This window comes from Neoarius graeffei, chromosome 9, assembly GCF_027579695.1.
Source record: "Neoarius graeffei isolate fNeoGra1 chromosome 9, fNeoGra1.pri, whole genome shotgun sequence".
NCBI classification, from domain to species: domain Eukaryota; kingdom Metazoa; phylum Chordata; class Actinopteri; order Siluriformes; family Ariidae; genus Neoarius; species Neoarius graeffei.
In genome coordinates this window covers 40502713-40529420 of record NC_083577.1, presented here as the reverse complement: position 1 = coordinate 40529420, position 26708 = coordinate 40502713, and the positions used below count along the sequence as shown (strand labels likewise).

Below are 26708 nucleotides of genomic sequence, written 5' to 3'. Positions count from 1 at the left end.
AGAAATATAGAAAATTCTAAAGGGTTCACAAACTTTCAAGCACCACTGTGTATGTAATATATATATATATATATATATATATATATATATATATATATATATATATATATATATATATATAAATAAAACACACACACACACGGGGTGACACTGAGGGAGTGAAAGAAAACCCAAAGTACATCCATCCATAACCGCTGGTCCTGTTCAGGGTCACGGGCAAACCGGAGTCTATCCCAGCTGACTATGGGCGAGAGGCGGGGTACACTCTGAAGAAGTCGCCAGATCATCATCAATGCATTGATGATGTTACTGCCTCTAAGACCATCACCACTCGCCCCAACCAGAAGCTGTGGATTACTGCAGAGGTGCATGCACTACTGAAGATCCGAGATACTGCCTTCAGAGCAGGTGACAGGGCAGCCCTAAGAGTAGTGAGGGCTAAACTGTCTCAGGCCATCAGAGCAGCAAAGTGTGTACATGCCCAGAGAATCCACAACTACTGCCAGGACAGTGGCGACACACAGCGCATGTGGCAGGGCATCCAGGCCATCATGAACTACAGGACACCACCACCTGCCTGTGATAATGATGCCTCCCTTCCAGACGCACCGAACAGCTTCTATGCACGGTTTGAGGCACAGAACGGTGTGGCAGCAAGGAAGACTATCCCTCCTCCCAATGACCAGATGCTATGTCTGACCACAGCCAATGTGAGGAAAACTCTACACAGAGTCAACCCACAGAAGGTTGCTGTACCAGACAGCATCCCCGATAAAGTGCTCAGAGGATGTGCGGACCAGCTGGCAGATGTTCTCACTGACATCTTCAACATTTCCCTGAGCAACGCCATTGTTCCAAAGTGCTTCAAGACCACTACCATTGTCCCCATTCAGAAGAAAGTCTTCAGTGTCCTACTTTAATAACTACCGTCCCGTTGCACTCACACCCATCATTATGAAGTGCTTCAAGAGGCTCGTCATGAGCAGAGGTGGAAAAACTGGATTGACAAAGTAAAAGTCCTGCTTAGGTTTTCCTTCTGCCTGTGCTCTCAACACAGGTGATTTCACCAATTAGCTCATCAACCTGGCTTAGGGGATGTGGTAATTAGGATCAGCTGGTTCATTGAATTGGCAGGAGCAAAAATGTGGCAGGGTTTTTACTTTCTGCACCCGGGTTTTTCTACCTCTGGTCATGAGGCACATAAAGACCCTGCTGCCCCCCTCACTGGACCCCCTACAGTTCACGCATCACCGTAACTGGTCAACAGATGACGCCATAGCCACCACCCTTCATCTGGCCCTTAGCCACCTGGACAAGGACACATACGTATGAATGCTGTTCATTGACTTCATTTCAGCATTTAACACAATCATCCCTCAGCAACTAATTGGAAAGCTGAGCCTGCTGGGCCTGAACATCTCCCTCTGCAACTGGATCCTGTATTTCCTGACTGAGAGACCTCAGTCAGTCCGGATTGGGAGCAGAACTTCCAGCACCACCATGCTGAGCACTGGGACCCCTCAGGGCTGTGTACTTAGTCCACTGCTGTTCACTCTGCTGACTCACAGCTGTGCAGCAACTCACAGCTCAAACTACATCAAGTTTGCTGAGGACATGACTGTGGTGGATCTCATCAGTAAGAATGATGAGTCAGTATACAGAGAGGAGGTGCAACAGCTATCGAACTGGTGCGGAGTCAATAACCTGTCTCTGAATGGGGACAAAAGACATGGTTGTTGACTTCAGAAAAACACAGAGTGACCACTCTCCACTGTATATCAATGGCTCACTCATGGAGAACGTCAAGAGCACCAAATTCCTTGGTGTTCATCTGGCAGAGAACCTCACCTGGTCCCTCAACACCAGCTCCATAGCCTAGCAGCATCTCTACTTCCTACGGAGGCTGAGGAAAACCCATCTCCCATCCTCACAATATTCTACAGAGGGACTATTGAGAGCATTCTGAGCAGCTGCATCACAGTCTGATTTGAGAATTGCACCGTCTCAGGTCGCAAGACCCTACAGCCGATAGTGATGACAGCTGAGATGATCATCGGAGTCTCTCTTCCCTCCATCATGGACATTTACACCACATGCTGCATCCAGAAAGCCACCAGCATTGTGGCCAACCCCACACACCCCTCACACAAGCTCTTCACCCTCCTGCCGTCTGGAAAAAGGTACCGAAGCATTCCGGCCTTCACAGCAAGACTGTAACAGTTTCTTCCCACATGCCATCAGACTCCTCAACTCTGAGGGACTGGACTGATTCTCATGGACTGTTGAACACACCACTCATACTGTATTTGCACAGTGGACAGTAATGCACTATCGCTTAGAATGTTACAATGTCTCACACACAAGGTTTACATTTATTTATTCCCTTTTTCATATACTACCTCAATTCCTCATGCCATCAGACTTCTCAGCTCTTTTGGACTGGACTGATACCGACTGCTGAACACACCACTCACACTGCAATCTCTGCACAGTGGACAATGCACTATTGCTTTACAATATTTACAGTATCTCCCAAAGCAACCCAAAGTACAGGTGTTTTGTATTTGCATTATTAGGTTTCCCAGAGTTGGCAAGTTTTAAAATCAGTATTCAGAATGCTGCCTTCATATCAACAAGCTGTTTAAAGGAATAGAAAATGCAAAGTAAATACATGCATGGGTTGGTAGCTTGTAATATTGAGAGCCCGTAAGAAAAGCTTCAGGCATGTTTGACAATTTATAAGAAAGTTATGAGCGTTTTTGTATTGCTACTCCAATGCCACCAGGAGGCTGCCATGTTGCCTGTTGGAAGGGAGATATGTGACGTCATTTGGGCGCAAGGCTGAGTGTATACTTCAGTACTGAAGGGGAAAAGCAAAAGGTCTACTAAGGTGACAATGTCGATTTTTTTCACTATACATCTGAAATAGTGTATTAATAAGGGGCAACTCTGACTTATGGACAAACCTGAACTCTTTACCTGTAAAACGAGGCTGAAACTATGCGTTATACTACTCGCTAGCATGCTTAGCATACTCTTGACTCATTCATGAAAAACTTCATCAAGACGTCCCCAGACTAGCCTACCGTAATTACCATAGTAAGTCCAACCCCCACAGCAACGCAGAAAGAGGGTAAACAAACACTGTTTTACTATACAGAATTCATGTGAACATTACAGGAAGATGTACTTGTACGGAAAAAGGTGGAAATATTGCCAGAAACACCCGCGCTGCTGGTATGGTATGGATTTATTTGGTAAAATTCATACATGTAAAAAGATACAGTATAAATAGCACCGAGGATAACACAAAGTATAAAATACTTATTTTCAGTGTGGTCCTCTTGATGACAGCAGGAAACAATAAAATATAAAAGGCAATAGTAAATTGACAATTGTATAAACAATGCTGAAAGTCAAACAAAAATATCTCATCATCTCTAGCCGCTTTATCCTTCTACAGGGTCGCAGGCAAGCTGGAGCCTATCCCAGCTGACTACGGGCGAAAGGCGGGGTACACCCTGGACAAGTCGCCAGGTCATCACAGGGCTGACACATAGACACAGACAACCATTCACACTCACATTCACACCTATGGTCAATTTAGAGTCATCAGTTAACCTAACCTGCATGTCTTTGGACTGTGGGGGAAACCGGAGCACCCGGAGGAAACCCACGCGGACACGGGGAGAACATGCAAACTCCACACAGAAAGGCCCTCGCCAGCCCCGGGGCTCGAACCCAGGACCTTCTTGTTGTGAGGCGACAGCGCTAACCACTACACCACCGTGCCGCCCAAACAAAAATATGCTAACTGTAATTATCACAGAGTACAACTAGATTACAGAAATGGCACCAAAATGATTAAAAATTAGTTATATACACATCATAAAACTGGGTTTGGAATTTACTCCATAAAAACTGTTTCACCCATTTCTTAAAATTATCATATGTTTGACTAGATTGCACTGATTGAGGTCAGCTATTCCACAAACAAATTCCTGTATACCTAAAAGAACTCTGAATGGTTTACGTAAAAGCGTGATGTCACTTAAAATACACGGTCGTATTCGACAAAATGGACCATAGTGCCAGCGACATTTCTTCACTGATTTCCTCAAGTATTTTGACACGAATAATGATGATGATGATGATGATAAACAAGTATTACCATATCAATTAGTTACACACAAGTGAACAATATTAATAGTTGTTTTAGTTAGCCATTACTGAGGCTTTTCTGACAACACTGAATCAAAGCAAGACACCCAACAAACATCAAACTGCTTAGCTGCATCAGCAATCATTACGTTTACGCCCAAAGGAACTCAAAATAATCACGCTTAATAAAAAAAGTTAGGGAAGGCATAAAAAGTGTTTTCTTACTCTTTGAATTTCTCTTTTGCGGACTACTGACCGTGTTGTCTTGTTTGTCTTGTCCGCTTTTTGGCCGAAGATTGTGGGAACCGCATCTGGATTCAGCGCTGGCTTGTACGGTATTCCTAATGCCCGGTACATCAGAGTTGTTTGAGCGAAACAATTTTCTTCAAAATGTTCCGAATACACGAGCTGTGTAAAGCAGTGTTTGTTTACCCTCTTTGTGTGTTGCTGTGGGGGTTGGACTGTCTACTACGGTAATTACGGTAGGCTAGCCTGGTGACATCTTGAAGTTTTTCATGAATGAGTCGAGAGCATACCAAGCGTGCTAACGAGTGCTTACAGGAACGTGGAAAAACTTGCGCACTTGCCTCTTCAACAGATTTAGCCAAGTTAGTTAGATTGTATGCAGATCTGTTTGTAGGTAGTCTAGCAAGGTTTCAGTCTGCAGAATGAGGCCGTCACAGCAGCACTACTTGATCTAAATATGAAAAGTTACCTCCCCCATTCAGTCACATAGGCGTACATCAGCTGTTCACTATTCCCTCACTGTTTATCAGTGACATCAGTATTATCTTTCCCCCTCCACTTTTTTGTTAGAGAAATGGAATCTCAAATTTTTTTTTCATATAAACTTTTAATTAAATAATCTCCAGCCAGGGGCAGCTTCAAGTCTTACTCGCTATGTGGGGCTTCCATGTCTTGCACCCAAATGACGTCAGAGCACTGCCGGAAACGATCGGGGGGATTTTTCTGATTGGTTAAAATATTCAGGGATGAGAATGAGAAATTGTATTTTCAGCTGAAAATTTAATTGGGGGTCTGGGGGCCATCGGCCCCCAGCCAGGTCCAGGGCGGAGCCTGGTCGGGGGTCCAGGGGGCCAAAGGCCCCCGGAAGCTAATGAGTTTTATACATTTTAGACCACTAGAAATGGTCTCAGATTGCTCAGTTGAATAATATTTTCAGTCCAAAGAAACTTGAGTTTTGGACACTAATAAACAAAAATAGTCTCAATAATGCTCAGCTAAAAAGAATTTTTAACTTCATGCTAGAATGAAAGGAATGATGAATATAAATTAAACACATAAAGACAGAATATTTGACATAATCCTGTAAATGTTTCAGTTACTTTATTAAAGAATGCAGTTAACTCTTTTGCAGTGAACTTGTCTCAACAGAAACACAATTTCCCTGTTGAACAGTTCTCTCAGCTCCCAAAGTCACAATCACATATAACTAGCAACACTACTCTAAGTTTTCAACATATTTACAAAGTACTTGTTCTTTTTCTAGGAATGCTTCATTGCAGAGATGTTTTTTTTCCTTTTAGCAGCTAATCTGAATAAGCGATTCGTTTTCTTTTGTGATAATTTTCACCATTTTGAAGCTCTTATTCGCTGTTACATCCTCAATCTCCGGCCTCGTGGAGCGCCATGTTGAATGAGTAAGAAAGCGAAATGCAAAGAACCAATCAGAACGAAGCTTACATGTGACATTTTGGCCTTTCCTATCTATGCTCGTTTACCATTGGTCAAATCGCGATATTTCTCTCTCAACGGCCAATCAAATACAGTGTACGTTCTGAACTGCCGATGTAAACAGAGCCTTGTTCCCGATGGTTGACCGGGTCAACACATACCTAACCCCCCCTAAATATTTTCTCCTCGGATTTAGACGATTCACAAAAATGACCCCTGGGTTGATAAAATCCGCGGAATTCCGCGGAAAATTCCCATCCCTGAATATTTTCAATGGCGGCATCCATGAAATTGTCCATTCTGCATAGAAACTGACTTTTGAAGATGGATATCTTAGTTGTGTGAGTTCCTTATTTTCAATTATTCACATGAATAATTGACAAAATAAAAACTACTTGAAAACCAAACCTCAGAAAATACAAAAAAGGAACAAAATATGGAAAGAAAGTATTTGATGGTAAGAATCTCTCTCTATTTTTCAAGAATTATTATTATAGCATTTTTCACAAATTGCTCCTGTCATTTAACCAGTTTGTTTACATTCTAAGCAGAAATGAGTTTGTTGGACGTTTTGTGTTAAGTTTTTATTTATCGAATGTGCAAGAAAAAAAAAGCTCCGTTTCTCAAAATCCAGTGAAAGTGGATATAATAAAGCAGTTATTCCACTCAATCTTGTCATACATGGCTTATAGCCAACTCGGTGCTACGCGTCTTGTCGGCTATCAGCTCATGTACGACTCGATTTCACGGAATAACTTAAATGTACATGCACAGGTGTGTGTGTATACACATACATGAACTCGTTTTTTTTAATACTTTTTAAAAACCGACTCTTGCTATAAAAATATACATCTTTATTGTAACAATGCACAGAATTATATCAAAATATTTTTGCAGATACATAATGTTGAAAGTAAAACATCATTAGGTTCATAAGAGCACTCAAACTATCCTGAGAGTGCTTTTTTTTTCGATCCAGAGAGAAGGTCTGATGTGAGAGAGATTTCTACAGATCTCTCATATCCCTCCATCCTTTGCTCTCTTGCAGTCACAGTTGTGAGCATCAGTACCATATTGGGTTTTTAATTGGCTTGTGATGCGCACTTAAAGATGGGACGCTCCTTTTTTAAAAAAAAAATGGTTCATTCTTTTCTGACCAGAGTCCAAGTCTCATCTGCTTTCTTTCTTTTTAGACTTCAGAAAAGGTTGATGAAGCAGATCATACAGTCTTCTCGCCTAAATAAAGCAGACGACAATTGAGCCCAGAGTGTATTAAAGTTCATTAAATGAAAAATCATTTGCATAACTACAAATTGTACACTATTATTATTATTATTATTATTATAAAGAAATCCTGCACTCACAGATACTAGAACTAACCTTTTGTGGGCCGAGTCCTGGACACAGAACCAGCTCCTCCTTTGATGCATTAATGATGCCCCCCAAAGACTACAGAGAGCAGAATTCAACAGGAAAGAACACACAAGGTTCATCCAGTATTTATGAACAGAACCACACAAATATGCATGTTACATTAAAATATTACTCAACAGAAAGTACTGTAGTCTTTCTCACAGCATGTCAGCGGTCTCAAAAGTAGCCGGTCACCGGCGGCAAATCGCCGGCTATGGCTTGTTATGCCGCCGGCTATTGTCAGTCGAGTCACAAAATTTAATATTAAATATTTCTGACAGCAAAAAAAGTTGTGAACGTAAATTACATCCACTATGTCATGTAGGGGAGAGCGGGGTAAGATGAGCCAGAGGGTAAGATGAGCCACCCCCTGTTTCTAAGAAACAGTAAACAAATGTGACCATGTGACCACATTCAAAGGGGGGCGGGACCATTTACTTACACTTGTGGAGAGGAGCACCACATGTCAAACTAGGTGAGGGAGATATTTATAAAAATGTGTTTTTGTGCTTTCTAAGTCAATTCCATGTTTGTCCACAGTGAAGATGATTTAGAGAAGACAAAAGTAGAATAATATTTAGACACATTAGGGTTAAGTTAGTGGCTTTCTAAGCTATGATATGAATGCTAATAAAAATAATTTTGATTAGCCTAATCCCCTTTATTAGCATTTTTCTACAAAATGGTGGCCACGGGGTAAGACGAGCCATTAGATGTGGGGCAAGTTGAGCCACTGGCTCAACTTACCCCATTGGTGGCTGAGCTTACCCAATATGGATGACACTTAAGTTTTCACATTTACTGGTCATATATGACAACAACATATATATATGACATCAGATGAGGAAGACCAGTTGTTAGATGTGGGGGATTATGTTGTGGCAAAATTCACGGGGAAGAAGAAAGTGCATTTCTTCATTGGCCAGATAATCAAATTGGATGTCTTCGAAATAGAGGCAAGATTTGTCAAAAGAAGCCGGTCATGCCATGGCTCTGCAAGAAAGCCGACCTTTGTCTTCAAAGAGAAAGATAAGGCTGTCCTGTCAAGACAGGATATTGTGAAAAAATTGCCCCACCCCTTTACTGTTGGGGGGACAGCACGGAGGGAGAGGCAAATGGTGTTCCCTTGCAATTTGAACGCTTGGAACATTGAATAATGATGAAATGATTGATGGAATGATTGCTGCATGTTTTAGCAATGTTTTAACCTACTGAAAGAAATAAGATTTTTTGGCACTGTTCTACTGTTTTAGTAATTTCTATAATATAGTATATCTCTCATTCCCTCTCTAACCATCCCTCTTTCTATCTATCTATGCATATCTCTCTCTCTCTATCCATCTATCTATCCCTCCCTATCCCATCTCGTTCTATCACCTCTCTCTTCATCTCCCCTTCTCTATGCAACGGCCCTATCCCCCACTTGATTGACTTGACTTGATTCACTGATTGCATTTCTAATAATAAAAGTTGTTTACTTTGTTAACCTAACATGTTTTGTGTTGGCTCAATTTACCCCACACAGTGGATCATCTTACCCCGTGCATGGGGTAAGTTCAGCCACTTGACATTTTTTTTTCAAGAGGTAATATCACTCTAACCATAAGAGCTTATCAATTATTTTTTGCTCAGATAGTAACAGTACACTTTGAAATTTGGTATGGTGTGTAGACTGGAAGCAAAAATGGCTTTAACATGTAGTTATGATGAAAAATGTAAAAAGTGGCTCATCTTACCCCGCTCTCCCCTATGTCCGTTGCTGCGTCAACTGTGTTTACATCCTCGACACGAGTGCAGCCATTACTGCCGCCTGTGTTGCCAGATTGCGCGGTTTCCCGCCCAATTAGGGTGGTTTTAAGTGCATTTTGGCGGGTTTTGAACATATTTTGTGCTGTAAAACGTCAGCAGTATCTGGCAACATATTTTTTTTACTTAATACAAGAAATTAATGGATGCCAACGTTTTTGCCAAAATGGTATTTTATTTTCCATTGTTTAGGCAGCTTCAGCATCCTACTGTGAGATTCTGTTCAAATTTTTTTTTTTCTTCTATGAAGCCTGAGCCATTTATTTTAGTTTATAATTATTGTTTAATTTAGTCTTCAGGAGAGACTGCCTGCACACAGTACTAGTATTAATAGTTTTTTTTCTTACATGAAAGCTGAGGCATTTATATTATATTTTAAGGTAACTTCATGTTGTGCTGTGAGGTTCTCTGCACTTTAACTTTTGAACCAACAGGTGCATTTGGATAAGTAAAGCCTATTTTTCTGCATTTTTGTAGTCCTGGTGATCTTTTATATTGGTAAAGTTGTTTATAGGACCATTTCTCACAGTCTATTTTTTTAATCAATAGTTTTTCAGTAATAGCTTAATATTTAACATATCACTCAATTTTAAACAACCCCCGCGCCTCCCCCATAGTCTCCAAAATTTCTGTGGGAAACACTGGCATTCGTAACAACGCTAATCAAGCTTAAGTTAGACGACCCGCCTCAAATACCCGTCCCGGGTAAATGTTATCCCAATTTTAGATGGCCTGTTCCAAACCATCCCGCCCCATGAAAAATTCGTACTTCCATCCATCCATCCATCCATGCTTTGCGTGCATTATGTCTGCCGCTGGCAGACATTTTACCATTTTGCACCCTGCTGTAAATTATTTGTACCCTGCTATTCTCCCAAACTTTGAAGCCCCTGCATGTCCTAATAAAAGGCTTAAAAATTAAAAGGGAGTTCTTACAGAGAATGCGGACAGCAGTGTGATGGCGTCAGTTTTGTTGATGGACTTCACTGTGGTCAGACAATCAGTAACCTGCCAAACCAAAACCACGAGTTACCCAAGAGCAGTGTGTTCAGAGATCACAGTGAGTGAGCGGTGGTGTTGCTGCACTCTGACCTTAGACAGGTAATCTTTCTCTACTTGCTCTTTAAGCAGATCTGCAGGCTTTTTCTCATAAGATTTATATGTCTCCAAGTAACGACCGGCTTCCTCAGGGCTTTAGAGAAAACACAAACACATACAGTGCTATGTTTCTGTGGTCAGAAGTTTACATACAGTGACATGAATGTCATGGCAATATTTGGACTTTCAGTAATTTCTTTGAAATGTTCTTTTTCTGTGGCAGAATAATTGTACAACATACATCTTTTAATTAAAAAAAAACACTAGACATTGGTGCACAAGTTTTAATTTTCTTTGAGTTTTCTGAAATCAACACAGGGTCAAAATTATACATACGGGGTCAAAAACTTACATATGCTCACTTAGATTATTTATAATACATAGGGCCAAATTACTCAATTCTGATTAGTCAATCAAGGCGGGCTTTTTTCCTTAACACGGGGCCGTATTTCTGAAACGCTATTGGCTAGTTCGTTGCTTGGTTACGGTTACAAAAATTAGCAAATTTTGTCAACAAAATGGCTGACTCTGCTGACTCAGCAATGCCGCGTTGTGCTATATTTGACGAAGAAATGATAAACCAGTTGAAAGCTGCAAGCGAAAGTGAAAATACCAAAAAAAGTAAACATTTTTGGCTTTCCGTGTTTAAGAAATGGGCCGCAGAAAGACAAATAAACGACTCTCTAGTGGCATATGAATGCTGTGAGTTAGACAAGGTGCTATCGCAGTTTTTTTGTGTCATGATGAAAGACGCTTTAGAAACCGATTCAAACGTGCAAGATAGTCTTGCGCCCTGATTGGTTCAGAAAACATTAATGACAAATGTTGTGAACTTGAATGGCTTCCGAAGTATGAATTTGGCCCTATATATTATAAACAAGTAATCCTATGGTTCCTCATAAAATTATGGATCAATTTCACTTGTGATTTCAAAGTTTTGAAATCACTCGTGAAATTAATCCTTAATTTTACTCGACTCCATACGATTACCTATACTAATTCAGAGGTGCTGAAACTTCCCAAATGTCTCTCATCTTGCCAGGACCGAGGCCTCTTAACTTCCTGTTAGTGATCATGATTGACTACAGCTGGTAGCTTCTCTGTGCCAACATAAAAAGGGTTTGTTTACAGCACTCATTGGATTGATCAACACACAGTAAAATGGGAAAGTCCAAGGAGCTCAGTGCAGATCTGAGAAAGAGGATCGCAGATATACACAACTCCAGAATGTCTCTTGGAACCATTTCTAAACAACTGCAAATTCCAAGATCTGTTCAAACAATTGTATGCAAGTTATTGTGAGGTGTAGTCAGTTTGCCAAGCCATTTTACTTTAAGAAAACCCAAACTGTCACCCTCAGCTGAAAGGAAATTAGTTTGGATGGTCAGGAACAACCTGGGATCCACCATGGCACAGCCCTACCATGAACTGGAAGCTGATGGATCACTATCTACAGTTCAGATCACCATGGACTAAGAGGCTGCTATCCAAGAAATAACCCCCTGCTCCAGAATTGATACCTTCAAGCTTAACTACAGTTTGAAGCTGACCACACAGACAAAGAAAAAAAGCTTTCTGGAGGAAAGCTGTATGGTCAGATGAGACAAAGACTGAGTCGTTTGGCCACAATGACCACCATGTACAGAGAGACACTGTATCAGCTGGTGGTGGTGGTAGGATCATCATGCTCTGGGGTTGTTTTGCTGCCAGTGGAACTGGTTCATTGCACAAAGTGGATGGAATAATGAAGGAGGAGGACTACCTCAGAATTCTTCAGCATAAACCATCAGAAACTTGAACATGACTTGGGAGTTACAACAGGACAATGAACCCAAACACGCATCACAGCTGGTTGTGGAGGATAAAGCAGGCTAACATTAAGCTTAAAACAAGTCCGAACTTCAATCCTAATGAAAATATATGGACCATGCTTATAAGTCGAGTCCATGCCAAGGGAAAAAAAACAAAACTTTAATTGAACTCTACTAATTCTACCATGAAGAGGCGTGAAATGTCCAACCAGAATTCTGCCAGAAGCTTGTTCATGGTAAACAAAAATGTTTGGTCAAGGTGAATCTTGCAAAGAGACATTTTACCCAAATATTAGGTGTTCTGTATGTTTATTTTTGACCATGTGTTGATTTCAGAAAACCCAAAGAAAATTAACACTTGTGCACCAAATTCTAGTGTTTTTTTAAAATTAAAAATGTATGCTGTGCAATCATTCTGCCACAGACAAAGAACAGTTCAGAGAAATTACTGAAAACCCAAATACTGCCATGACATTCATATCAAGATGACATTTATGTCACTGTATTGCCGCTTTTCCACTACAAACGCGGCTGAGCCGTGCCGTGCCGAGTCGAGCTGAGTCGAGCTGAGCGGGGCTGTTGGAGTTGCATTTCGACTACAACCGCGCTGAACCGTGCTGGCTGGAAGTGGGTGGACACATTGGGTGGAGTTAGCGAAAGTGGGTGGACGTCATGTGATGTCGTTAAGCAGCGCAAACAGTGACATCAGTGACAGTGGCGGAACAAGTCAGAGCCGGGCCGGGGGCGGGGCAAATGACCGGGCCCTTTATTAAAGCTTATCATAACATCATTTTAGGCTACAAAATGTCCGCAACTGTGGTGTTTACCAATTTCAACACTACCGGGTGCAACTATGTTATTTAGTACATCAAGTCCTTCAAACGAACATGTAACTCAGAAACAAAAAACATTAGGATACGGTACATGGCTCATAATAAAACATCAATAGCCTATACTGCGCACATTATTTGAAGGGCATACGAATGAGCGCTCAGAGTGGTGACAGGAAGAGTCAGAAATAAAAGGAGGGCGGTGCAAACCTCACTGAATGCACTGTGTTTACCAATTTCAACACTACGGGGTGCAACTATGTTATTTTGTACATTAAGTCCTTCAAACGAACATGTAACTCAGAAACAAAAAAACATTAGGCGACATACTGTACATGGCTCATAATAAAACATCAATAGCCTACTGCGCGCATTATTTGAAGGGCATACGACGAGCCTTGCGCTCCGCGAACTCGTCCACGATGCTCTGTATGTCACTGATTCAGTGAGCTTTTAAGCGGTAGTCTCACGACCCGGATAGTAAACAATAAACATGGAGGACATGGAGTCGTTAGTGTTGCTGGTCTTGGTGCTGTGGCTTGTTGTCACCGACAACGCCAACAGATACTGGCAAGAGCGTATAGATGAGGCGAGGCGCATAAGGCTTCAGAAATTCTCATAATTCGTAATTATTCTTCTTCCGGGTTTGCGGTGTTTACAGATCCCAGCGTGCTCGCGGGGCGTGTGTGGGCATGTGAGGACACGCCTCCTCACCAATCAGTGCACAGGGGAGTGTCTGCTCACGCCTCCAGCCTCAGTCGGCTCGCTTTGGCTCGCTTCAGCCCCACTCCAAAACGGTGCGAGTTTTAGGGGCTAAGCAGGGCTGAAACGAGCTGAGTCGTGCTGGTTTTTGGTAGTCGAAACGCGAGCCGTGTCGGGCTGAAGTGAGCTGAAGCGAGCTGAACTGAGCTGAAAAAGGGTAGTGGAAAAGGGCCATATGTAAACCTCTGACCAAAATGGTATGCTTCTGTGGTTGTGGTATGTTATACAGCAATATGGCACATGAAGTGCTAATAACTGATTTTCTGAGCTCACCTCCAGGCCAGGATAAGTGTGCAGTCAGCCATGATGCAGATTCGAGCGAGCTCCTTCAGTGCATGATGAGGATCTGTCTATTGAAACAGCGTTAATACGTAAAGCTCTCAGCACCACAACACTGAGGTACAGACGAAAAAGTTAGAGGTTTAGCAATGAATAGAATAAGCAAAATCACAAGGGCATGCTGGGCAGAGAAGGCTGGAAAAGACAAAAAGACACACAGACAACACCAGCACATGTGCGTATAAAATATCTGTAGATGGACAAATAAATAAATAAATAACTCCTGATCAATTCAATATGTAATCAGATTCTGGCTGTCCAAACATCTTCAGTGCTTCTGTGCCATCACATCAGCATGAGAACAGAAGAGCCTCTGTACAAGATTCAGCCATAACTTTGTGTCCCTATACGGTGATTAGGTTATAAATGCACAGCCAGACGCAGCGTATTATAGTGGAATTAGAATGAAATGACTGAATGTGATTTTCTTCCTTTTCATTTTTATTTGTAACCAGACTTTAAAACATTATAACTGTTTGCTATGTTGTTTTAGATACACAGAAAAGACAAGCATATTTCAGTTCTTAGGAAAACCCTTAATTCTGCACACACTTTGCTGAAATGTGAAACTGCAGTGTATTGTCATTGACACGGATATTGGGACAGGATGTGAATATGCTTGTATGGCATCAAGTCTCACCACATCAACTTGCACGAGCAGTACTCGGAGTGTGAAAGTTTGGCCCAGCTGCTTCAGCCGCTCGTGGATGTAGTTTGGGTTCAGGGTATAGTAGCGCACACTGAAAAGATACAGATTATTGCTGCAGTTTCTCCAAATTAGATTGGAGTCAAATTAATTTAAGTTCTAGCAATATACTATAGTTAGTATAGCATAAAGCGTTACAAAATACGTTTGTGCTTGTAAGTTTGGGCTGAAACACATACGTCCTTTTTGTTATTCATAACCCTACACCTCAATTCTGACAAACTTCTTTGCAAAAGCATGAAGGATGCTTTGTGGTTTAACACTTAGCTGGCACTGGAACATTTCTGAACAGACAGACACCTACCTGAGAAAGAGTGCACATGTTGTTCGACCCAAGACGTAGTCAGGCAGTACCTCTCCAAACTCCCACGGGACGCTCCGGACAAACTTTAAAATAGGGTTTCCTCTCTGTACATAGACGTTAACACACAAACAGAATGAATGAAGTAAAACAACAGTTATAAATATTGTGCCAAATGTTTGGACACACATGCTCATTCACAGGTTCTTCTGCATTTTGACCATTTTCTACATTGTAGAACAATACTGAAGACATCAAAACTATGAAATAACATATGGAACATATATGGAATGATGTGGTAAACAAAAAATTAACAGGTTTGCCTTGTTAAAAGTTAATTTGTGGAATTTCTTGCCTTCTTAATGTGCTTGAGATCAACTAAGTACAGAGAAACGACATCCATCATTACTTTAAGACATGAAGTGTCTTTTAATTAATAAAAATAAAGACAAGAGTACTCCGAGAGCACAACATCCCACACTGGCAACTCTATCTGTGCTATAAGTGCTGAATATACCCTCATGAAATTGTCAGAGTACAAGTTTGGTAATCAAGGGCCATAACTCTGGTAAAATGTGACTGAAATGAACAAAATTGCAATATGCGTATTACTGACACATAATAAAGAATCCTATCAAGTTTCGTGAAATTCCTCCAAAAATCGTGAGAGGAGTTGATTTCAGAAGGTGAGCACCCTTCCTGGGACAGACGGACATCGCCACGACATAATCCCCCTTCGGGGGTTTCGACTAGCAGGGAATTTAAAAAAAACAAAAACAAACAAAAACCCCCACTGAATTAGAAGGTGCATCCAAACTTTTGATTGGTACTGGATATGAAAATGTGTTAATGGTATAAAAAGTAGGTTGCATCAACTTTGGACTTATTGTGGATCAAATGTTTACTGCTCAATAAAAATCATTTAAAATCGCAACTGGCAACTACAACCTTGTAAATCCATAACTCCAAAAAATAACCGAAAAAAAATAATGTTTTCAGATGGTAAGTAGTTTGGGATGAGTCATAGCCCACTTTAAAAAAAAACACAAAACCTCTGCTCGACAAAATGACACTCATATGCGATAGTGATGTCTTACTGTACATTAAACATGCCTAGTATCTAATCCCCACTTATGGCCAAGTCATTAATAATAATAATAATAATAATAATAATAATAATAATGAACTTTATTTATCGAGGGTGGCATGAAATATCACATGATAATATACATATGGCCCTCACCTAGTTAACCTAATCTGCATGTCTTTGAACTGTAGGGGAAACCGGCGCACCCGGAGGAAACCCACGCGGACACGGGGAGAACATGCAAACTCCACACAGAAAGGCCCTCGCCGGCCACGGGGCTCGAACCCGGACCTTCTTGCTGTGAGGCGACAGCACTAACCACTACACCACCGTGCCGCCATTGTTTAACCCTCTTAAATATAAGAAGCACTACCTAATCCAGAAACATTTACACTGCATGATCCTGACAGATGAAACAATCCTGTACCTGTCTTGGGCTTACAATAATGCTGCTCCCTGACCCTATCGCTGGTGGCATAATGATGCCTTTCTCTGTGCTGTGACCTTCATCCATTTTCTGCCCTTGTCCCACATCCTCCTCCAACCTTCCTGGAACTGCAGAGGTCTCCGATCCTGCTATAGTTGGCTCTGGACTCATTCTCTCTTTTGTGCTAGTCTGAGCTTTCCCAGCATCTGTGGAAGGTTTTGTGACTGATCCACATTCAAGAGCAGTGTCAGATCTCTGTTCTGCAGCTCTATGCACATCCTGAGGAAGATCTCCAGGTCTCTCTTTAGCTCTGCTTTTGCTCTGAACGACGAACTCGGCATAAGACAGCGGCTGGCCACCAGCTTGAGGTGCACTGTGGGTAGTCGAGGTCTCTGCACTGGGTTTTTTGGAAGAGGGCTTGAAAAGAGAAGCCACCTGTGTGGGCACATCAGATATGTTACCATAAACTGCATTGCATTTCCATTATGTGGACACTTTTATCCCCCCCCCCAAACACACACACAAATATACAGTTTAGACATCTGGGCAGTTGAGGGGTTAAGGACTTTGCTTAGGGACAGAACCATAGAAAAGCTTAACAGAGCCAGAATTTGAACTCACAACAATTCACAAATACTAAGTAGACAAACATGTTAACCAATAAGCCACCACTTTTCATACACAAACATGTTGTGTATGGTTACATGATTAACAGGTTCTTGTGGATTTCCTGCAAAAGATGCAATCAGGCAAGCATTAGATAATGTGCCTTGCAAAAGTATTCACCCCCCCCCCCCCCTTTGGCTTTTTACCTATTTTGTTGCATTACAACCTGTAATTTTTTTTTTAATCTGAATTTTATGTAATGGATCTGCACAAAATAGTCTAAGTTGGTGAAGTGAAATGAGAAAAAATATTTGTAAAAAATTTTTAAATAAAAAAAATGAAAATTGGCATCTGCATATGCAGGGCTTTCCACTAAGGCTCATACTAGCCAGCCATGACAAATAAGTAGCCAGCCGGGGGGGGGGAGTAAACACAAAATAAACTCCTGTGCACGCAGTTCCCAGGATTAAATGTATTTTCCACAGACCATTTATTTATTGCAGGAGAGCATTATTCAAAAACCGTTCATATTATTATTATTAGCCTAAGTATGCCTGCATAATAGACAAGCTATATTAATTTCTCAGACATTTGCTCTATTATTATTATTATTATTATTACTACTACAACATATTGCATCTTTTTTATTCATTAGTGTATGCCAGACGCTAATGCACCAATGAAAACTGTGATTTGCGCACCGAAAATAATCAGTAATAGGCTATACAAGCTCACATATTGCATCATGAGGCGTTCCTGGCTTGTAAATCTCTTATTTTCGGTGCATGACACATTCACGCAACTGAGCATGCTATGAATTAACAACGACAGCGGTCTGCAGTGGTGGCTACACAATTACACACTCAGCGAACATTTCTCCATTTGTGTATGAAAATACACTCCAACCACTCAGTTTGGTTTCATTTACAACCAACGGTGTCTTTTGATGCCAGCACGTAATTGAACGAGAGAAGACTGGTTTACCGGAGACAAAATAAGCGTTATCTCTGCTTCTGTTCCCTCCAATGTCGCCTCCGACGGCCCCGACACACTACTGCCTCCGCCGAGTGCGCGCGCACACACCGCATGTCGGGGCCGCGGATGAGTTACTCTCCCTTAATCAACGAAGTCGGCTTGGAATTTGTGGTTATTATCGGTACAAACAGCGCGAATCACAACTTAAATGAGTGCGGTTCAGTTTGACATTATTGTCAGTCCGTTAGATAAACATTTAATTTTATTAAAATAGAAAATTAACATTTAGAGCCTGTGGGCTACAAAAATAATAGTCATTAAAGTAGCCGGCTGGACTTAATTGTGTAGTCGGCTGTATGGCCGGCAGCCGGCGCTTGTGGAAAGCCCTGATATGTATTCACCCCCTTTGCTATGAAGCCCCTAAAAAGTTCTGGTACAACCAATTACCTTCAGAAGTCACATAATTAGTGAAATAAAGTCCACCTGTGTGCAATCTAAGTGTCACATGATCTGTCAGTATATACACCTTTTCTGAAAGGCCCCAGAGGCTGCAACACCACTAAGCAAGAGGCACCACTAACCAAACAACACCATGAAGACTAAGGAGCTCTCCAAACAAGTCAGGGACAAAGTTGTTGAGAAGTACAAGTCAGGGTTGGATTATAAAAAATAAATCCAAATCTTTGATGATCTCCTAGAGCACCATCAAATCCATCATCAAATGGAAAGAACATGGTACCACAACAAACCTGCCAAGAGAGGGCCGCCCACCACAACTCACGGACCGGGCAAGGAGGGCATTAATCAGAGAGGCAGCACAAAGACCAAAGGTAACCCTGAGGGAGCTGCACAGTTCCACAGCAGAGACTGGAGTAGCTGTCCATAGGGCTACAATAAGCCGTACACTCCACAGAGCGGGGCTTTATGGAAGAGTGGCCAGAAAAAAAGTAATTGCTTAAGGAAACACATTGGGGAGTCTGCCACATGCTGTTGGGCAAACTCCAAAACACGTGGAAGAAGATTATCTGATCAAATGAGACTAAAATTTAAATTTTTGGCTATCATGGGAAATGCCATGTGTGGTGCAAACCCATCACCCTGAGAACACCATCCTTACAATGAAGCATGGTGGTGGCAGCATCATGCTGTGGGGATATTTTTCATCTGCAGGGACAGGAAAACTGGTCAGGACTGTAGGAAAGATGGATGGCACTAAATACAGGGCACTTCTGGAGGAAAACCTGTTTGAGTCAGCCAGAGGTTTGAGACTGGGACGAAGGTTCACGTTCCAGCAGGACAATGACCCTAAACATACTGCTAAAGCTACACTGGAGTGGTTTAAAGAGAAACATTTAAATGTGTTGGAATGACCTAGTCAAAGCCCAGACCTCAATCCAATTGAGAATCTGTGGTCAGACTTGAAGATTGCTGTTCACCAGTGGAACTCACCCAACTTGAAGGAGCTGGAGCAGTTTTGCCTTGAGGAATGGGCAAAAATCCCAGTGGCTACATGTGGCAAGCTCAGAGACTTATCCAAAGCGACTTGCACCTGTAAATTGCCGCAAAAGTTGGCTCTACAAAGTACTGACATTGGGGGGGTGAATAGTTATGCACGTTGAAGTTTTCTGTTATTTTGTCCTATTTGTTGTTTGCTTCACAAAAAAAAAAAAAAAAAATCACATCTTCAAAGGTGTAGGCATGTTCTGTAAATGAAATGATGCAAACCCTCAATCCATTTTAATTCCAGGTTGTGAGGCAACAAAACCTGAAAAATGCCGGGGGGGGGGGGGGGGGAATACTTTTGCAAGGCACTGTAAGTACTTATGCATTTTCAGACAGGAGGGTGCATTTTGTGCCCAAGAGAAGCCACACAAGTACAGGGTTCCTACACAGTTCCCATTTCAAATTTATATACTTTTGCCATACTCAAATTTCCAGACATCACAGTACATTTTTCAGACCATATCTGACACCAGAGAACAAATAACTAGATGTTTATTATTTAAATAAATGATTTTAAAACCCAACTGTTAATATGTATGTTACGTTGTGAGTATGCAAGCTAGCATGTTGCCAAATAATTGCCAGAAGCAAGCGATTGCTGATATGATATTCTTTCATAGGGCCCAAAATTTCTAGTGGCTCCCTGTGGCACGGTACTGTAGCTCATACAAATCAATTAAAGCCAAGTCCAGATGACAAGTTCAATGCACAGCATTTTATTCAAGCTGCAATGCTAAAACAATGCAGTGTTTATTCTGTTTCTGCCACGTAAATTTAAAAAATTAAACTGGGGTGTGTTTCCCAAAAGCATCGTAGCACAACGATCATCATTAAATGGTAGAGCTAGCATCACAATGAACATTCACTCTCCTAGTGAAGATGCTCTTGGCGTTAAGAGGCTTTTGGGAAACCCACCCCTGATCAAAAGAAAAGGAAACAGAAGTCCAGTGATTTTTGCTTCATTAAATATTAGGGCGTATTCACACCTACGTTGTTCGGTCCGGACCAAACGAACCAAATTTCCCTTGGTCCGGACCTTTTGGGTTGGTCTGAATACAAACCACCGAACTCTGGTCCGGACCAAACAAGCGGACCGAGACCGAGCTGCAAGGTCGGACTCGGTCCGGACCAAAGGAACCCTGGTGCGGATCTTTTGGAGGTGTGAAAGCAGACCGGACCTAATCCGACAGTTTTGCTTTTTTGTACCTCGGGAGCGTCTGTCGTTTGTCGAGCATTATGGGAAACAGAGTCTTGACACTCCACCGCAAAGTGCAAACACTGTTTCGGTTGTCAAGGGAACCTTACAACAGTCGTTCAGTCATTCAGACCAGTGGTAGGCTAGACTAGAGAGTACAAAAAATGAGTAGGGGGCAAACGTGGGCCGAGGAAGAAACGCGTACCCTTGTGGATATATGGGCAGATGTCCACATATCTGAGCTTTTGGAGAGAACACACAAAAATGCCAACGTGTTTGCTGTATTCAGTGAGAAAATGAAGGGGTTCACGCGCTCCCCAGAACAATGTCGGCTAAAAGTGAAGAAACTCCATCAGACCTACATTAAAATCAGGGACATTCTTTCAAAAAGTGGCGGTACTAGCGACGCAAAAAAGAAATTCATCTATTGCGTGAAGAGCCAGAACTGTCACATGGTGTGCGCTCATCAGCGCTATCCTCCGTAGCCGCCTTGCCCTTTGTCGTCGTCGTTGATAAATTACTTGTACAACAGCATAGTAATCGCACAATTGTGAAAACAGTAAAAACTGGAAAAAACATATAGCTTTGATGACATTAAAAAGAATAACAGCACGGAAAGCCTCCATGACTACTTTTGAACTTAACGCTTTGTGCGCGTGTCGTCTCTGACCAATAGCTGAACGACCTCAGGGCGCGTGGCTTTGTTGACAGATTTTGGTCCGCTTACTAAAATGTACAGTGTGAAAGCGAACCGCACCAAAATGAAAAAATAAAAAAAACATTTGGTTCGGTCCAAAGCAAGTGAACTATCGAACTATCCTGGTCTGAATACACCCTTAGATGCAGTAAAATTGTTTAGTGCAAATGCTGCTTAACACAGAACTATAAACCAACTAAAAATTCAGACATTAAAAGAATGCACTTTGAAAACTTAACATAGAACTGAGAATAAAATGTAAAATCATTGGCCACAAAAAGTTTAGAACTCTCTCACACTCTCTTTCTTTGCCTTTTTTTTATCATCCCCCCCACACACTCGCCAACCCCGAGAAAATAAAAAGTGGTAGATCAGATTGTGTGACAGTCATGTCACACACACACGCGCACACACACACACAAAAGTGTTAAACGGTGCATTCTGAGCACCATATTTGAAGAAAATTGATTGTGAAATCAGACTAACATACTTCACAAAATGCTGAGACTCATTTTGCCTCGATGCACGGATGATCTGACGACCAAGTCGCCTTGAACTTTGTCATAGCAAATCTTTTTTCCTTTGGAGAATTCATTACTCAGGATCACCAGAGTATGTTTTTTTTTTTTACAAACACTAGTGTGACTTGTTGTAGTATGTGACCTCATTGCTGATTGACTAGAACCATAACAAGAGCCAATGGAATGGTGTGATAAAAACAATACAATTTAGACTCAACATTATCGCGCTGTTTCATTGGCTCTCGGCTTCACTTATAACATGACTATTTGACGCTGTATATTTGGGTCCCCTGTACCGAAAACAGAAGAGCAAATCCAACAGTGTTCATGAATTATTTTGTGATGCTGTATTTCTTAGAACTAAAAGCGGGAAGCGGTATTCACCTGTCAAAATCGGCAGAGTTGGCAAGTATGTAAGCAACAGAAACAGAGAAGAAACCAGGCGCTGCACAGTGGTGGGTTTCCCAAAAAGCCTCTTAACACTAAGAGCAACTTAACAAGGAGAGTGTGTTCATTGTGCTGCTGACGCTACCATATAACGAAGATCTCTGCGTTACGACGCTTTTGGGAAACTCTGTACAAACTGGGTGAGTGACCGAGACATCCATACACACACATGTTCAAATAAGATAAAACATGGTAGTAAGACAGTTATCAGGCTAAGAAGTGTAACACAAATAAGTAAGGGGCAACTATGTTCGCATGCGCGCACACACACACACAAAACTGTTCTAAAACTAACACACACACCACTATTTGCCATCATTCACACCAGGGGCAGCCCCACAACAGCAGCAAAACTTGCCAGCTCTCAGAAAACTTGCAATTACAAATTCTCACACTTGTGGTGTTGCAAAGTGCGCTCGCTCTGATTGATTGAGATAGGGCGGCACGGTGGTGTAGTGGTTAACACTGTCACCTCACAGCAAGAAGGTCCGGGTTCGAGCCCCGTGGCCGGCGAGGGCCTTTCTGTGCGGAGTTTGCATGTTCTCCCCGTGTCCGCGTGGGTTTCCTCCGGGTGCTCCGGTTTCCCCCACAGTCCAAAGACATGCAGGTTAGGTTAACTGGTGGCTCTAAATTGACCGTAGGTGTGAATGTGAGTGTGAATGGTTGTCTGTGTCTAATGCCGCTTTTCCACTACAAACGCGGCTGAGCCGTGCCGTGCCGAGTCGAGCTGAGCGGGGCTGTTGGAGTTGCATTTCGACTACAACCGCGCTGAACCGTGCTGGCTGGAAGTGGGTGGACACATTGGGTGGAGTTAGCGAAAGTGGGTGGACGTCACGTGATGTCGTTAAGCAGCGCAAACAGTGACATCAGTGACAGTGGCAGAACAAGTCAGAGCCGGGCCGGGGGCGGGGCAAATGACCGGGCCCTTTATTAAAGCTTATCATAACATCATTTTAGGCTACAAAATGTCCGCAACTGCGGTGTTTACCAATTTCAACACTGCCGGGTGCAACTATGTTATTTAGTACATCAAGTCCTTCAAACGAACATGTAACTCAGAAACAAAAAACATTAGGATACTGTACATGGCTCATAATAAAACAGCAATAGCCTATACTGCACACATTATTTGAAGGGCATACGAATGAGCGCTCAGAGGTTGCAACGGTGACAGGAAGAGTCAGAAATAAAAGGAGGGCGGTGCAAACCTCACTGAATGCACTGTGTTTACCAATTTCAACACTACGGGGTGCAACTATGTTATTTTGTACATTAAGTCCTTCAAACGAACATGTAACTCAGAAACAAAAAAACATTAGGCGACATACTGTACATGGCTCATAATAAAACATCAATAGCCTACTGCGCGCATTATTTGAAGGGCATACGGCGAGCCTTGCGCTCCGCGAACTCGTCCACGATGCTCTGTATGTCACTGATTCAGTGAGCTTTTCAGCGGTAGTCTCACGACCCGGATAGTAAACAATAAACATGGAGGACATGGAGTCGTTAGTGTTGCTGGTCTTGGTGCTGTGGCTTGTTGTCACCGACAACGCCAACAGATACTGGCAAGAGCGTATAGATGAGGCGAGGCGCATAAGGCTTCAGAAATTCTCGTAATTCGTAATTCTTCTTCTTCCGGGTTTGCGGCGTTTACAGATCCCAGCGCGCTCGCGGGGCGTGTGTGGGCGTGTGAGGACACTCCTCCTCACCAATCAGTGCACAGGGGAGTGTCTGCTCACGCCCCCAGCCTCACTCGGCACGGTTTGGCTCGCTTCAGCCCCACTCCAAAACGGTGCGAGTTTTAGGGGCTAAGCAGGGCTGAAACGAGCTGAGTCGTGCTGGTTTTTGGTAGTCGAAACGCGAGCCGTGTCGGGCTGAAGTGAGCTGAAGCGAGCTGAAGTGAGCTGAAAAAGGGTAGTGGAAAAGGGCCATATGTGTCAGCCCTGTGATGACCTGGCGACTTGTCCAGGGTGTACCCCGCCTTTCGCCCGTAGTCAGCTGGGATAGGCTCCAGCTTGCCTGCGACCCTGTAGAACAGGATAAAGTGGCTAGAGATAATGGACGGACTTTTCCCCCAGTCCTGCACTGGTACGACGTAGCCCAATGTGCTGATGTCAGAGCTCACTGATGGCAGATGCCCCACCTTGCTGAAATTCAACATCAAACTCACACCAATTTGAATATTTTGGCTTAATTTTATATTTTAGGAACAAAAAAAAAGTAGGGGCAATAGCCTGGAAACAGAAATATTTTTCCATACGCTAGTCTCCTTTTTCCAAGCTTATACAGACCTGGAAAGTACTAAAATCAAACTCCATCCTTTTCCATACTGTGTAGGAACCCTTCAGGCAGACAGTAAGTAGCAGGTAACCTCAAGCTCTATTTTGTGAGCACCATTTTTCAGTCTCATTTACAGTGCAATAATATACTTACACAGCAAATTACAGCCAAAAGTAAATAATTATTGCCACAGAAGAGTAGGCCTACACTGTGTGCCTGCATGTGCAAAAGAAACCACCAATGCAACAGAAAAAAACATTTTACAGTCTGAGCTGCAGTGCAACAAGTTTGCAGCAAACGGTGCTCTGCTGTGGCTGAGACTTTATAATTCTGTGTAATAAATACTACCACATATATCTAGGGTCCATAGTTAGCTAATTAGCAAGCAAGTATAGCTAGCTAGCTAGCTAGCAAACAAGTATAGCTAGCTTGCAAACAAGTATAGCTAGCTAGCTAGCAAACAAGTCTAGCAAGCTCGCTAGCTTGCAAACAAGTATAGCTAGCTAGCTCGCTAGCTTGCAAACAAGTAAAGCTAGCTAGCTAGCTCACAAGCAAGCATAGCTAGCTAGCTAGCTCGCAAGCAAGCATAGCTAGCTAGCTAGCTCGCAAGCAAGCATAGCTAGCTAGCTAGCTCGCAAGCAAGCATAGCTAGCTAGCTAGCTCGCAAGCAAGTATACCTAGCTAGCTAGCTCGCAAGCAAGTATACCTAGCTAGCTAGCTCGCAAGCAAGTATAGCTAGCTAGCTCGCAAGCAAGTATAGCTAGCTAGCTCGCAAGCAAGTATAGCTAGCTAGCTCGCAAGCAAGTATAGCTAGCTAGCTCGCAAGCAAGTATCGCTAGCTAGCTCGCAAGCAAGTATCGCTAGCTAGCTCGCAAGCAAGTATAGCTAGCTCGCAAGCAAGTATCGCTAGCTCGCAAGCAAGTATCGCTAGCTCGCAAGCAAGTATCGCTAGCTCGCAAGCAAGTATCGCTAGCTCGCTAGCTTGCAAACAAGTATAGCTAGCTAGCAAACAAGTATAGCTAGCTAGCTAGCTAGCTTGCAAGCAAGTATTGCTAGCTAGCTTGCAAGCAAGTATTGCTAGCTAGCTAGCTTGCAAGCAAGTATTGCTAGCTAGCTAGCTTGCAAGCAAGTATAGCTAGCTAGCTTGCAAGCAAGTATAGCTAGCTAGCTAGCTTGCAAGCAAGTATAGCTAGCTAGCTAGCAAACAAGTATAGCTGGCTAGCTTGCAAGCAAGTATAGCTGGCTAGCTTGCAAGCAAGTATAGCTAGCTAGCTTGCAAGCAAGTATAGCTAGCTAGCTTGCAAGCAAGTATAGCTAGCTAGCTTGCAAGCAAGTATAGCTAGCTAGCTTGCAAGCAAGTATAGCTAGCTAGCTTGCAAGCAAGTATAGCTAGCTAGCTTGCAAGCAAGTATAGCTAGCTAGCTAGCAAACAAGTATAGCTAGCTAGCTAGCTTGCAAACAAGTATAGCTAGCTAGCTAGCTTGCAAACAAGTATAGCTAGCTAGCTAGCATGCAAACAAGTATAGCTAGCTAGCATGCAAACAAGTATAGCTAGCTAGCTTGCAAGCAAGTATAGCTGGCTAGCTTGCAAATAAGTATAGTTAGCTAGCTAGCTTGCAAACAAGTATAGCTAGCTAGCTTGTGCTGCTGTAGTTATAGCAGTTACAAATCTGTAATTAAGCCACATTACTCCCTACTTACCGGACTTCTTTCTCTGTTGAACGCAGAATCGTCCAAATTAATTTTAAATTTCTTGTTTTCCATTCCCACCACTCCAACACCTCGGACTACAAACAATACCGGCTGTAATCCAATCCAGCCCAGGCCGCTGTGCCGACTGCAGAAACACCGCTGGCCACAAACTGCATCATTAGTATTCGTCCAACAGAGGGCGCCAGAGGACTTCTCTTTTTAGTCCCTCTGTACACTGGAAACAGTAGGAGGAGTCACTGGACGTCACTTGCAGCATCAACCAATCATATAATAGTATGTCACAATTTGTATCGGCCAATCATGAGTGCCCGAGCAGTTGCTCGTGGAGTAAG

The 26708-nt window shown here is 42.5% G+C and overlaps 1 protein-coding gene across 2 annotated transcripts; it reads right to left on the bottom strand.

The window, feature by feature from the left end:
• Window positions 1–6695: 6695 nt before the first annotated feature.
• Window positions 6696–26527, bottom strand: ercc1 (excision repair cross-complementation group 1). Of its 2 annotated transcripts, XM_060929481.1 has the most exons (9): window positions 26365–26527; window positions 16437–16871; window positions 14926–15029; window positions 14556–14655; window positions 13850–13926; window positions 10168–10267; window positions 10012–10083; window positions 7237–7305; window positions 6696–7092 (listed from the first exon to the last, which is right to left on the bottom strand). In XM_060929481.1, the coding sequence occupies exons 1-9, from the start codon at window positions 26425–26427 to the stop codon at window positions 7027–7029; spliced, it is 1086 nt and encodes a 361-aa protein (XP_060785464.1). In that variant the 5' UTR covers window positions 26428–26527; the 3' UTR covers window positions 6696–7026. The 2 variants fall into 2 exon arrangements, with proteins under 2 accessions (XP_060785464.1, XP_060785465.1); XM_060929482.1 differs by lacking the exon at window positions 16437–16871.
• Between the last annotated feature and the right edge of the window lie 181 nt (window positions 26528–26708).

Coding starts and splice junctions, on each gene's coding strand:
- ercc1 (XM_060929481.1), bottom strand. CDS start 26,427: ATGGAAAACAAGAAATTTAAAATTAATTTGGACGATTCTGCGTTCAAC. Junction 16,872..26,364: donor TCAACAGAGAAAGAAGTCCG/GTAAGTAGGGAG, acceptor GTGCCCACACAG/GTGGCTTCTCTTTTCAAGCC. Junction 13,927..14,555: donor TGCTCGTGCAAGTTGATGTG/GTGAGACTTGAT, acceptor CTGTTTCAATAG/ACAGATCCTCATCATGCACT.